The 14,107-nt window shown below is 41.1% G+C and overlaps 1 protein-coding gene across 1 annotated transcript in view; it reads right to left on the reverse strand.

Annotated features, from left to right (window-relative positions):
• ZBTB10 (zinc finger and BTB domain containing 10) overlaps window positions 1-5,624 on the reverse strand; it is a 31,066-nt gene extending 25,442 nt beyond the window's left edge. The window contains exons 1-2 of the mRNA XM_031061715.1: window positions 5,353-5,624; window positions 110-213 (exon numbers count right to left, since the gene is read on the reverse strand). Of these exons, the coding sequence (XP_030917575.1) occupies window positions 110-213; window positions 5,353-5,624 (376 nt within the window). The remainder of the gene's footprint in view (window positions 1-109; window positions 214-5,352) is intronic.
• Window positions 5,625-14,107: the final 8,483 nt, after the last annotated feature.

Raw genomic sequence — 14,107 nt, forward strand, 5'->3', positions numbered from 1 at the left:
GCCCTGGCCCCGGCGGGCTGCGCGCATCGTGGGACGGGAAAGGCTGGGAGGCGCCACTGTGGGTCATCGGGGCCAAAATCCCCGCTCAGGCAGGGTCAGCCTAGAGTACGTGGCTCGGGATTGCTTCCAGGCGGCTCCTGAATAACAGCGAGACTCCGCCATCTCTGGGCAACCTGCTCGCTGCGCCACTTGCTCACTTCTGCCCCATGCCCACTGTGGGGGAAACGGAAAAGGAAAAGCGAGAAAACTTGTAGGTCAAGGTGCAGAATAGCTCAGTACGTGCAAAAATGAGAGAAGAAAACCAGAACAAGTGCTCAGGCAGTCACTCTCTACGCCCCAGGGCTATGCCAGTTCCCAAGAAAAAGGTGGCTAATTTCCCTCTCTGCCCAGGAGCAGGATGTTGTTACACAGCATGGAGCACTGCTGTCCTTGCTTTAGTGGTGTCACCTGCTCCTCTATTTGGCACCTCCAGTCTGTTCACTGTGGCAACAGAGTAAGAAACAGAAGAGGCCTCGGTGCCGATGTGGCTCAGCAATCACAGCCCATCCAGCCACTATGAAGAACATTTAATCAGGTCCAGTAGTACAGATAGCAAAATATCTAGTCAGGTCCAGTACTACAGATAGCAAAATATCAGAGAGAGGGAGGATGATGGGCTCTTCCAGCTGAAGAAGTGCGGTGTTGATGGTGTCATGTATATATTCAGTAGTAAAACACCACAACCCCCTGTATGTTGGCCTGGAAATAGGCAGGGGTCTGGAACAGCTGGCCTTAAGCTTTTAAGAAGAGTTAACAAGAATACTATAAAAAAAATCTATACACAAGAATGATTTCCTCATTCTATATAATTGCTTGTGAAAAGGAGATATTTGGTAGAAAATTAAATTATATTCTGGGAAAATATTTCTAAAATTCTCAGGGGAGAGGAAAGGAGAGTCAGTTGTGGAGAAACAGAGTAACTATAAAAGGCAGTATCAGATTTCTGTGAGAGGAGCAAAAATGGTCTAAGTCTAAGCAAAGTGTCAGATGAATGATGGGAATAAAAGAATTTTTAAATTTGCCGTGCCTCGCTGGGGCACAGGGTGAGGGTAATGATACAGGTCTGGGTCCATTGAAGCCAAGGGTTCCCATGATACAGCCTCTATACGACACAAACCAGACCTGTACTTCATAAAGTTTTAGGTTTTGTGACTTTTCCATAATTAGCATTGTCAGCTAACTCAGCCCTTACCTGCATTAGAATTTCTTACTCATTTTATATTGTTTTAAAGAAATATTTTGTGGTGTAGAGTCTTTCTCACTATATGTTTAAATCAGCACAGATGGCAGTGAGTGCATACAGAAAGTTTGCAGGAAGAATCCCTGCTGGGATTCACATTTACAGAGTAGGCTGCTTGTCATCTCTGGGAACATTAAGTGCACCCTGGACTGCTCTGTTAAAAACCGATTCCGTGGGCATCCAGGGATCAGCTGCCAAGCACTCAGGAGGAATGGTAGGATAGGGCGCTGCAGGGCTGCTGTTCCAACGTGGAAGTAGGTGTTACTTGATTGCAACAGGTAATCTCGAGTGGTAACAATCGATACAGAATCATGAAATTATTTAGATTGGAGGAAGCCTCTGGAGTTCACTCAGTTCAAAGCAGGGCCAACCTTGCAGCTACAGTAAGTTTCTCAGAGACACCCTCAGACTCTCCTGGGGTGCTGAGCTTTTGCAACAGCTCCTCCCAAATGGTTTCATCATGCCTTTGTTGTCAGCTCTCTATGAGGGATTCCACCCCTGAGCAGTGCTCTCAGAAAAGGGAACATAACTGAATCATTGTTGCTAATTTAATTGTTCTATAATGGCTCTGCCACGCTAGAATCAAGATTGCATTGGTCTGCTTATTAACTGCATTTAACAGTGTGTCTTCACAGACACAGGTCTCCCTAGGTAATCTTAACTTTTGCATGATGCTCTTTGTTGCTGAGTAATTTGCAAAAATTTGCAAACCACTTAAACTTCACAGCAGAAATTCTCACTTTCAGACTGCTTTGTTGCAAATGCAGTTTTCTATTGTGTTCATAGTAGGACAAAATATTTCCAAAAGCATCCTGAGATGCTGCAGCAAAAATGCATTTATTTTGTAACAACATTGCAGTTTCTTCAGCTTTCCAGTTGCCCTGGCAAGCCCACATGCTATTAAGGCTCATAATTAAAAAATAGCCATTGATGTACACCTGCTGCTGGTATTTTTTAACGTATGTTTTTCACCCACAGTCTCTTGAGAATCAGTAGTGTTTACTGCCAAAGTTCATTAATCTGGACAACAGCCAGGATATCTTTGCTTTTACACTCTTTGATGGGAGTGTAGGTAAGAAATCTTTAGAGGGTAACTATTCTAGTACTGTAGATGGAAAATGCAGTTTTATTCAGTCTGAAATCTAGTTCTCCAGACACAACATGGAGCTTCCTTACCGTATGTCTCTGCTAGTCCTTGGTTCTCTCTGCTTCTTTCTCCTGTGTTACAGAAAGATGTAGAAATCTTCCACTGTTCAGTTGGGAAGAAAAATAAACTGATTCATCTTCCTGCAAATGAAAGGCCAGTGCCTCACACAAGACAACAGAATTAATAATTGATACTTCAATGTACATACAGTATTGCAGTGTGGCATTTTGCTCCAAATCTGGAGAAATCCAAATATACCTATACAACTGCCAGTCACTGGCAGTACTTTGTGCAGGGGACACCATCCAGGAAGGCATTGCTTGTTTTTATTTTTGTTTTGTCCAATATTTAAAAATAAATGGTCATAATGCTGTGAAAAGGGAATGAGAATCACATAAATCCTGTTCCTCATGCCAGCTTTATATATATCTGGGTAGAATGGCTTACAAAACTCCTTTGTGGATGAATATAATCACTTGTATTTCATAATGCATTTCATATTTAATACTACTTAAAACTCATTCTACCAAAACTTTTAAATTTGTGTTTGTATATACTGCTGAATTTTGGTTTTCAGTGAACAAATTGCTAGCTCCCACACAAAAGCGTAGGATATTCTGCTTTTAGATGATAAAACCTGTTGTGCAAGACTCTGAGCATTAAATTCTCATACTTGCATGATTGAAGCTTGTGTGTTATCCACAGAATCACAGAATGGTTTTGCTGAAAGGGTCCTTTATCACATAATTCCAAGCCCTCCACCATGGCCAGTGACTTTGTTACATACATCCAGTGTCTCCTTTTGTTGCAGCTGAGGAGAGTATTTAAAGTCTCATCTAACTCTTACAGAAATGAGTGAGAAATAGATCATGCCATGAGAAACATCATGCCATACTAATCATAAGCACTTTCAACAAAAATGCACTGATACTAATAGCATGTTATAGCTGGAATTATTTGTGTCCTGCAATTCCTGCTGTGACCTAAGAAACCCTTTCATGATGAGGCTGACTCTTCCAAGATAGATTCTGAAACTGATGGATTGTTGTCCTAGCCCTAGAGTCTGTATCTCTGCATTGGGGGTTCAGTAAGAGAGATTCAAGATTTCTTTCAAATAATTTTTAAGGCTCACTAACATGAATTTTGTATTATGAAATCTAAATTCCTGGGCATGTGAAAGTTTCACTTCAAATACTCCTGTATATATATTGAGGGATTTTGGAAGCTGGAAGTTGACTCATAGGAGAGAAGATGCTCCTGTCTCTCAAGCAAAAGCATTTCTCTGCTATGGGGATCACCCAGGAAAGTGAATGGATTGGAACTGAAGCTTTATTACCAGGGCAGGAACAAATGCATATTTTTCCTGATACCCCAGAAGTGGAAAAATAGATCATAACAGAAAATAAATAGTGTAAGCTGTCACTTTGTAGTTTGAACTCTGCTACTCCACAGCACAAGTACCAGGAAGAGAACATAATGACTGAAGCTAATAAGGAAGAACTCAGAAACCTTGATGCCATCCTTAGTTTGCAGTTCTCCTTATGCTCAGGTGCCACTGAAGTGCACAAACCAAAGTAAATTTTGGTGGCACGTGTTCAGCTGCCTAGGGAGCACTGAATGCCATGGGAAGACTTGTGTGTGCTGAAATTGCTGGAATTTCATTGCTTTCCAGCCTGGCACAGGCATATCTGGTCATTTGACAATCCTTGTTTCCAGATACAATTGGAGAAGACTTGAAAGTGTAATTCCTATGAGTAGAAACTCTCAAATTGGTTGTGTCAGCAGAATGTTTGGACTAAATCAGCAGCTGTTTCTGAGGTAAATTGAACTCAAATTGAGCTTGTGCAATAATTCGTCTTGGAATTACCTTGTAAGTGATATTTGGAAAAGTAAATCACAATGGAAAAGTAAATCACAATCTTTCCAGGTCAATTGCTTAATTTTGCACAATCACAAGGCTGTGACCTTAGGTTACAAAGGTATTATGAATGAAAGCTAACCATTCATTGTCTGATACCTGTTCCCTTGTATGCTCTTAGTACACACCAAACATGAGATAATGTGTCTTAATTTAGCCCATGGTGGAAGACTTTTCAATGTAATTGCATCAACTTTGTGTTTCCCAAAGAATGACATATACATGTGGACAGGTGTTGTGTGTGTAAGATAACTTGTGCTTACATATAAATCTCTGGATAACAGTGTGTGCCAGTGTGTGCCAGTGTGTGCTGGGTGTAAATGTGCCACTTGAAGGTTTTGCCAGTTTGTACCTTCACGCTTCCCCTCCGATGCTGCCGTTATTATTACTGCCATAGCTCAGCTGGTAAAAAGGTTTGTTTAGGAGCACTTTCATTTGCTCCAGGCAAAGCGAGCAGGTTGGTTTAAACCCTCTTTGTTGACTAATCCATCTGACTTGTTGGAAGCACACGAGGGAGTGCTCACTTAATTCCTTCTGCCAACAGAGCTGCGGGGGTGGAAAGTCTCGGCAGAGGAGTGGTAAGGAACAGCTGGAAGCATGATAATGTCACCAAGCAGCCGGCACACCTGTCTGCCAGCTGAGTGCCAGAGCATGACTTACTCCTGTCTGCACCATGGCTATTGTAGCTCTTCCAAACAGGGCTGTGCCTGTCCTCCTACACATTCCTGGCTTAAATCTCCTTCATACTAAGTACTTTTATACCACTCTGAGAGTACAAAACAATTTGAAAGCATCCAGAGGTGTAAAAGCAGCCTTATTGAACAAACTGTGTCAGAAGGTCTAATGGGTGAATTTCAACTATTAGTCTTGCAAAATTAAATGCATCATTTCCTTATCCTGAACTTGAGCTGTTGCTGTCAAGGATGCCAGATGCACAGACAGCACCTGGATGCAGGGTGGCAGTGCTGCCCCTTGGCCCAGGGACAGTCTGCTCTGGGGCTGTCTCACACTGATTTTACACTACTGGCACAAGTCACATCCAGGGAGAGGGCTCCAGACTTCATTCCCAGTTTGTACATGTTCTCATAGTCATGTGAATAACCTCCTGTTACTCTTAAACCTAGAGGGGTCCAGTTGCCCACAGGCCTCTGAAAGGAGTTTTGTCTGCCTGGCTCTGAAGAGCTGTCCTTGCCACCCTCTTTCCAGGTGTGCCCTTCCTGTTGCAGAGCCTTCTCCTCTAGCTGCATCATCAGCTTGCCTGCAAGGCCCATAGGATGCATAGTGCTTTCCCTTCCTTCATGGAACCCCTGCATTATCTTTTCCTAATCTCTTTAGATTACCTTTTCTTGTATTTTCATGTTGGAGTTCCTAAACATCCTTATGAAGAGATTGTGCTTTATCTACCACTGTTGTTGTTATGACTACTAACTATCTCTTCTTTTGGAAAATTCTGCTTAGTCTGATCTTAATGCTGTAGCTTCACATAACTGGTTTTTGTTGTTTCTTTTTTTCCCCATTTTTTAAAATTCTACACAAGAACAGCCTTGCTATTTGTTTCAGTCAGTCATCTGCAGCCTAAATGAATTTTTGTTCCAGTGAAGTACTTGAACATGTGTTTATGTCTAGATAGGTATATTTTCATGTGCTTCTTGAAGAAAGAACATAGAATTTTGCTAAAAAAATTCTGAAGTAAAATTGAAAGATCTGATCTGAAGTGTGCTACAGGAGGCTGAAATCTGCTCACTCATTGTGGCAACTGCTCAGATGATGAAGGAATTTATTTTTTTTTATTCCTATATCTACAACTATGACCAGTTTAGTCTTCACAAATGCAAGGCATTTCCACTTAGCTGCAACCTCTTTTAAAGTAATTTAGCATGTTTGTACCTAAGATTTGTTATTCTTTCTTATTCACAGGTTTCGGATCCTTTTGTCTTTCTGGGTTAGGTGTCTCTTCTGAACAGTGATCAGTTCTGAAAACATCTGGTTTTCAACCTTTGACTGACTGGAAAAATCGTACATTTTTGTTCTTTCATGTCTTTTGTTTCTTTGGTGGGCCTCCATAGTAGTCCTGTATTTTTCTGCAGCTTGGATGGATGTGCTTTATCAGGCAGTGAATGAGCTGTCAAAGATACCCTTTAATCGGGAAGGGAATGAAGTCCTGCTGGGTACTTAAACAACTGCATTTTCTCTGTGACTTTGATCAGTGCCCCTTCAGTCAGGTTACAGCCTCCTCCTAACACTCTAACTGCTGAATTTGGGTAATCTGATGTATCCCTCTCTTTTTATCCAACTATCCAATTCTGGATGATCTTACACATTTTTCCTACTTCAAAATCTGTTAGTGGGCCAATGGTACTCTCCATCTTAAGCTACCAAAGTTCACAGAAGGCATATATCTCCATTCAGCCTGCCTCATATTAATTACTGAGCAGTTATTAACAGTTATCGTGGGCTGCAGAATCTCAGCTGGGTGGAGTTAGTCCACACAGTGTTAAACAGGAGTGAATTTGAAAATTCTGCTTATTGAAATGTCCTTCTTGTAGGACAATGTTTGTGGATTCCTTTCTTGGGAGGAGATAAAGAAACTATACAAGCCAATTAATTGTTGGCATACTTTGCTAATCCTGCAACTCTATACAGCAGGCATAATTATAACTGTATTTGCTGGAGGGAATTAGAATGATTCCTTAGAATATTGTATATAGGATAGCTTTTTTTCACTCAGAAAATCAAATTTAAATCAAAATTCCTAAAACTGAGTGAAATCTGCCAGCAAAAATGCTAATGCCAGGTCAGTAAGGAGCAGGGCTAGCACTCAAATGTTAATACTGCTGAACACATTGTAGATGTTGCAATTTCTGCTGTTGCCAATGCCAGACACAGTTGTGCAAATGTTTTCCTCTGGCAGTCTGGCAGGCAATGCACAGGCATGGCTGCAGTGCCACTGCAGCAAAACACAGGCAGGGACCAAAGGGAAGAGGAAAGTGAAGAGAATCAGCTTTGGTGGAGGTTCCAGAAGAAGGAGGGGCAGCCCTGGCTGATGCCACCCTGCTCTGCTTTCAGTAAGAGTTTTCCTCAAGGAAAACTGCAGTGTCTCTGAGTTGGCCCTGAGCCCAGACAGCAAAACCCTCAGGAAGATGGAAGTGGGCTCAAGACCCGGACGCTCCATTTTGTCCTTAAAAATATGCCCTGCCAACTTCACCAGCCATTCCCTGAGCTAATGCTCCCTTTTCTTTTTGTTTTTCCCAAAGCAGGCTAGTGCAAGCAAGGGAAGGACTCCAGAGCAGTGCTCCCTGCCTCTGCACTGCCCTTGTGCCATCCTCCTCCCTGATGTACATTTTCCCAAAGCCAAACCAGCGAAGCTCTCAGCTGCGCCGAAACATTTCTCTCCACACAGAGTGCTACAAGGGGTTCCCACATTCAGTGTTGGTGACCTTACACCTAGTGCATTCCCTTATGGGAATCAGAATCCTAGTAGGAATACCCATTGTTATCTTGGACACTCCCTTTAAGGCCTGGGAAAATGTTGCTGAAATTTTGGTCGCTGGTCCCTTCACTAATTAATACACAGGACAGTGAATTCACTATGGCATGGACCTAAAGTGTGTCTCAGAAGCATCAGCACCTCGGGTGCCACCCTGAAGTGTTCTTGCTCAACATCCTTTTTTTTCCCTCCTCTTCCTCTTCTTTGTGGTGTGGACAGGCACTCGTCCTAATCTGCTACATCTTAATGTTCTGTGAGGAACATTGTTGCTAAATGGGCGTTTCAAAAAGGCATCTCTTGTTTTCGCTAGGAACTCCCCCCCTCCCACATCCCCCCATTTTTACAGTACTGCTGAAGTGTGAACTCTGATGCTTTGTGAAAACTTGGTTTAGCTGGGAAAACTTCAGATTTACCTCAGTGTAACTATAAGGCTTTTCTGGAAGGTGTGAATAAACTGGAAAATATCTAATTGTTTTTGTATGCCAGAGAATGGGTTAAGGTAGTACTGTTGAGATTAAATCAAAGTGGCTACTTCAAGAAAATCTTGCAGACACATCTGTGTGTGTGTATTTTCAAAATTACAGTTAGCACCTTGGTAATAATTTGATTTAATCTAGAGGCTACATTTTCAAAGCCAGGTGCTAATGTTAATGCACTTAGCACAGGTCACCCAACCTGTGTCACATCAACACTCACATCAACAACTCCATTGTGTTTTCAAGGACAGGACATAAAGATTTCAGCTCTTGAACCAGAAATCTCTGGAAGAGAGAAGTGGTTCTCAGAGAAATTACTTTTGAAGAATTTACATGTCCACTGCAGTTTCCTTGGTGGGAATGCACAAACCCATAGTCAGTACAGTCTACAGTTTGGGACCAATTCTGGGTTTTGTGCTGGTACCCTAAAAGCAGCTCATGAGGCCAGTGATATTTAATCATTCCTGCCCAGGAGACTCCTGCGTTCACAGATCTGTTGTGTTCTATTCTCATATTTCTTACACCTCTTGGTTACAGCACAGCTCCCTGCTATTTCTGCTGGGGATTCTTGGTACCAGGAAATCCATGTGGTATAGGAAGGCTGCTCCACAACAGCAGCAGTTTTTAAAGCATGCTTGATGCTTTATTAGTGCAGGGTTTTTATTAGTGTTTTTTTGCATTGGCTTACAAATACTGATCAAAATTTGGGATCTCAATGTTATTAGGGTGCGCTGTCATTAGGAGATAGATAGGGGTCTCTAGAACAGTGGTCTCAAAATGTTTAGGTAGTGTACCCCATCACTAAAAAAACTTTAAGCATGGATTCCCAATATAGTAATATTTTTTATTTATAAATTATATATATATAATGTCATCATGATATATTATGTACATTAGAAAATGTAGACAAAATTAAAACTAAAGAAGGATGAGCTAAAGATAAAATTTATTTATTTATTCATTTATTAATGGTACATAATGTATTTTTTTTGTGCATCCCAGTGGATTATCTTTCATACCCTTGAGTCCACACACTCTGTTTTCAAAACCAGTCATCTAGAAGATGGACTAAAATTCAAGATGAAAAAACATGACAAAAATGAAGAAAAAAAAATTACCCCTGGGCCTTAAAGTATCTCCTTAATGCAGGTGGTTAAAAACTTTTAAAGCCTGGCCCAAGACTGTGGAATTAATTCCCCCAGGACCTAAGACAATTGCAAACATCATCATCCAAATGTAAACAAGGTTATTTAACCTGCCTTTATGACATAAATACATTGCAACATATACATTAAAGAGAAGCATCCAAATTATCAAAGCAAATCTCCTACAAACGTCTCCCCTGGGGCAGAGGAAGAGAGAACAAAGGAGGTGTTGCTTAATGCACTACTGGAAAGCAGTTGGGTGTTGCTGCAATGGGGTGAGAACATGAATAGACTAGTGTGTGATAGAAAACCGAATCTGTTACTGCTTCTACTCAATTAAAAAACGGCACCAGTGTGAATAAAATGTTCATTTCAGGTCAACAGGCATTATATATCCATTTTCTAATTGGGTACTGCTTATTTTGGATTTTTCTATGTTTTCTTCCTTCCACAGTGGCATCCTGACTGTAGAACCATGAGTAAATTACTATAAATCGTGGACTCTAGCTGTGTCTGGCTGTAAAATAACCTAATTTCTTGAATTCACTTCAAGAGGCTTTCTTGGGTAATATTTCAGTACAGCTGGATTGCTTTATTGGCACAGCTCTAAATATAGATCAACCTTTAAATTGCTTGCTTCCAAAATTGGTTCAAAAAAGTATTCTGAGTTGTAAATTGAGTTAATACACAGGACAATGAATCCCAACCTTCCTGGAGGCACAGTACTGTCTTACCTAAGGGTGACATTTATTTCATCTTTGATGCCTGGCCAACGCCCCTATAGTTGCTGCATGAGATGGGATGAAGCTGGAATCAAGAATTTCTCTGCTCCTGAGTCCTTTGCACAAGGGAAAGTTCTGGAAAACACGGGTTGCACGCTCCCACCTCACTTATGTACAAGTCATTCAGCCAGGATCTGTTTTCCAGATGCATGTAGGAATGGGAAGAGACTAACTTCATACTTCATCCAATGCTTTCCGATGATGACAAGAAAAGCAGGCCAGGTCTTTGAAGTGATTAGGGCTGGCTAGAAACTTCTGTTCTACATTGGAAACTGTACTTTCTGGAAATTAAAAAAAAAAAATGAAATTTTATAGGCTTTTTTTTTTACTTTGTCATGATATCTCTATCATGACAGAAATGACATCTCTTACTGCAGCACAGGTCTTTCCCTCTGACTGCCCTGGCTGATATGTTATGAAAGATGTAGTTTGTCCTGCCAGTGGGAAAGAATGGGACAGCTTTACTGGAAAAAACACATTTTTTTCTAACTATGGAGCTGGATGGCAATGGAAAATGGAAGTCTGAGATGACTGGGAGCAAAGATTTTTTGCCTTGTTTCAATGTGATTTTCTACCTGATCTTTACTAATCAAAAGCTTTGGAATTTTTTGTCCTGTACCAAGATGAGGTACCTTGAAACTTCTCCAGGAGGTACCTTGAAACAGAACCTGTGAAGAGTTGAGTACAGCTATTGATATATTTGAGTATGGAAGAATAACAATTGGTGAAAAATACAAACAACTTGTTTGAATAGTATAACAATAAATAAAACTGCAGCAGAATTTATGTCTGTTAATAGATTCAGAGAATCATGGAATGGTTTGGGCTGAAAGGACCTTAAAGATTGTCCACTTCCAACCCCTCTGCCATGGTCAGGGACATCTTCCACTAGACCAAATTGCTCAAAGGCCCATCCAACCTGGCCTTGAACACTTCCAGAGACAGGGAGTTCACAGCTTCTCTGGGCAACCCTTTCAAGCACGTCACAGTGCTCTCATAAAGTGTTTAATGGTATCCAGCCTAGACCTCTTTCAGTTTAAAAATGCTGCCTCTTGTCCTGTCACTCGTAGATGCTGCTGAAGAGTATCTCACCAATTCTTTCTGTAAGCCATTTCTGAGTAGTGAAAGGCCACATTAAGCCTCCCCAGAACCTTCTCTTTTCCAGACTGAACAGCCCCAGCTTTTTCAGGCTGTCTGCATAGGACAGGTGCCCCAGCCCTCTGATCATCTTCGTGGCCTCCTCTAAACCCACTTTAACAAATTCATGTCTTGCCTTTTGCTGAAGTCTTTTCCTTGGTGGTTACTGAGTGCTTTTTTCATGAAAGAAATGCAGGAATAGCAACCGTTTTTGGGATCATAAAACAGGATGAAAAGGAATAATGACTCTTCCCAGTTTCCTGAAGGAAGTCTGAATTTAGCTTTATGTAGAACAAATCTACCTTGACAAGTTTTGCATAAACCTATTGCTTAACTTTTCTCAGGTATTAAATGGTTCTGAAGCTAATCTGAGTGTGAAATAGGGCTTTTAGTAACATTTCCATAGTGTGATGTGTAAATAGCTCAGGAAGTATATTAGCAACTTGCCTCTTGTCCACTCTTTTATAAATAATGCATGTTTTGTATCAAAGCCAATATTTTAAATCTACAACAGACATGGAAGGCACAAACAAATGTTCATGTGGGAAAACAAAAATGCAGGATTAACTCTGTTGGTATGAACTATTTGAATCTTGAATATATTAAACCTTATTTGTGAGCAACTGTTAACTTTGCAAGTAAAAGGTTAAAGAAAAAAATAAGCTGTGGTATGATGGCAAGTAGACTGCAAGATTTGTGATTAGAAAAAGTATGACTTTCTAGTACTTTTAGAAGCATGCCTGAAGAAATCAGTGAATATTATTGAGAGTTACCATATTGCTCAAAGGGCTGTTACAGAAACATGTCTTCTTTTTTTTTTTTTTTTTTTCTGAAATTCTTGGCCAAAACATCACCACTAGCCTTATTTGGTTATATTTCTCAATTTACAGATTTGCTTGTGAATTTTTCTACTCTTTCAAGTGAATTAGTTAATTGATGTTTGTGCCATGTTTTCAAGACAAAGCTATCTACAATGAACTGCAGTAACCCATGACTGCTCCTTAAAATCTAATCTAAATTCTATTTTTCATAATTAATCTGCAAATGAGCCTCAGTAATAGTAGGATTTTACACAGTGCAAATGTTGCCTCAGACTTCAGGAAGAGTCATTGCTGAATGTTACTGCAAATCTAATATCAATTTGGCCTTTACCCTCATCTTAAAAAAAAAGTCATATTGTCAAGTTATACAGGCAATAAAGAACATACCAAGTTTCCTACTCTTGTTCCTTCATCTATCAGCAAAGGTGGTTTTGCACTTAATACCAGGAGGCTTTTGGCTGATGTGTGCAACCCAGCAGACACAGACGCAGGCTGAGTACCTTGACCTGCAGCTAAGCACAGCTGCTGTTGGAGCTGGAAGCACAGCACGGAATGTTCTGGTGTTACATGGCCTGGAGAGTGTGTTAAACCAGGTAGTGCTCATGGGAAGAAGAGGACTGCAGACCCCTTAGCTAGAGCCTGCTTCTCTTCCCCTCCAAACACACAAATCCTTGGGCATTGTTGTTGATGATAATAAATAGCTCTTACTGTGGCCCTACTGTTATGTTCAGGAAGAATAAAATTGCAAATTTGAGTGTCCTGTTTCAATTATGCATTCAAAGGCAGGAAGTATGGGTAGATATTCATGTTACTGAAAACAGGCAAAGGCTTAAACAGACAATATCTCAGCTGCCCTTTGATCCCACTGAATGTGAAGCACCTTCATCACTCAGCATGTGCACTCACAAAGTTACTGTGATGTTATCACTCAGTGTCCCACTCTGTATTATGGGATATAGCACACATGCTGCTGTGTGTACAGTTTACAGCAAGTTTTCAGCTCCGTGTCTCTAAAAAGTGACCTATGTTTTACTGTAGGACCCACATCTGACTTGCCAACCCTCCAGACAGCAGCAGCAACCTGCTGCTGAGTGGGAAGGTGCTCCTAGCACCCTCCTCCAGCATTAGATGATGGAATTACATGGTTTGCCTGCAAGTTCTGAGGGTGCTGTTAACTCTGTCAAATTTTCAGGACAGTGGAACTTCACTTCTCTGAGGTTATGACCCTACTCCAAAACTGGGAATTAGCATGGACAAAAGTCTCACAACCTGCATCTGATGTCTTCAGCCTGTCACATCACCAGCAAACCCATGTGCCTTGCCTTCAGAGGTCAGGTATCACTGCTGACACATCCTCTTCCTGTCCTGGATGTCAGGTTTAAATCCTTATGAGACACCAGGATAGTTACATGCAGGAACAGGTCCATTTCTTGTCTGGATCCATGTAGGCCAGCAGGGAGAATAAAGGTGTGATGAGTTGCAGGGTGTGTCAGCAAACACTGGTGCACTTGGAACCTTCTGCCCTGGGATCAGCAAAGGTAGACAAGATCTCTCACAGCAGCTAACTACACTTTACCCTCCCTTTTTTTTTTTTTTTTTTTTTTTTTTCCTTCTGTGGGCTCTTGCAAACTGCCTTCAGCAAAGCTGGCAAATAATGTTTTATCTGTGGCATCCAGCATCTGGTCTCCACTGGGGATGTGTGGCCTGTGTGGTCAGAAGCAGAATGCCACATCTCTCAAGAAGAGTTTTGGCCATTGAATCAGACCACTTGTGAGTCAACTCCTTTTAGATGATGCCACAGACTAGAAAAAATTTCTGTATGGAATTCTCCCTCAACATGCTTTTCCTAGAATTTCCTGCAAATAACATGGTGAGCTTGGGTAGGCAGAGCAGCTGGTTATAGACTTTGTGTGTC

The sequence above is a fragment of the Geospiza fortis genome, unplaced genomic scaffold (genome assembly GCF_000277835.1).
Source record: "Geospiza fortis unplaced genomic scaffold, GeoFor_1.0 scaffold25, whole genome shotgun sequence".
Taxonomy (NCBI): Eukaryota; Metazoa; Chordata; class Aves; order Passeriformes; family Thraupidae; genus Geospiza; species Geospiza fortis.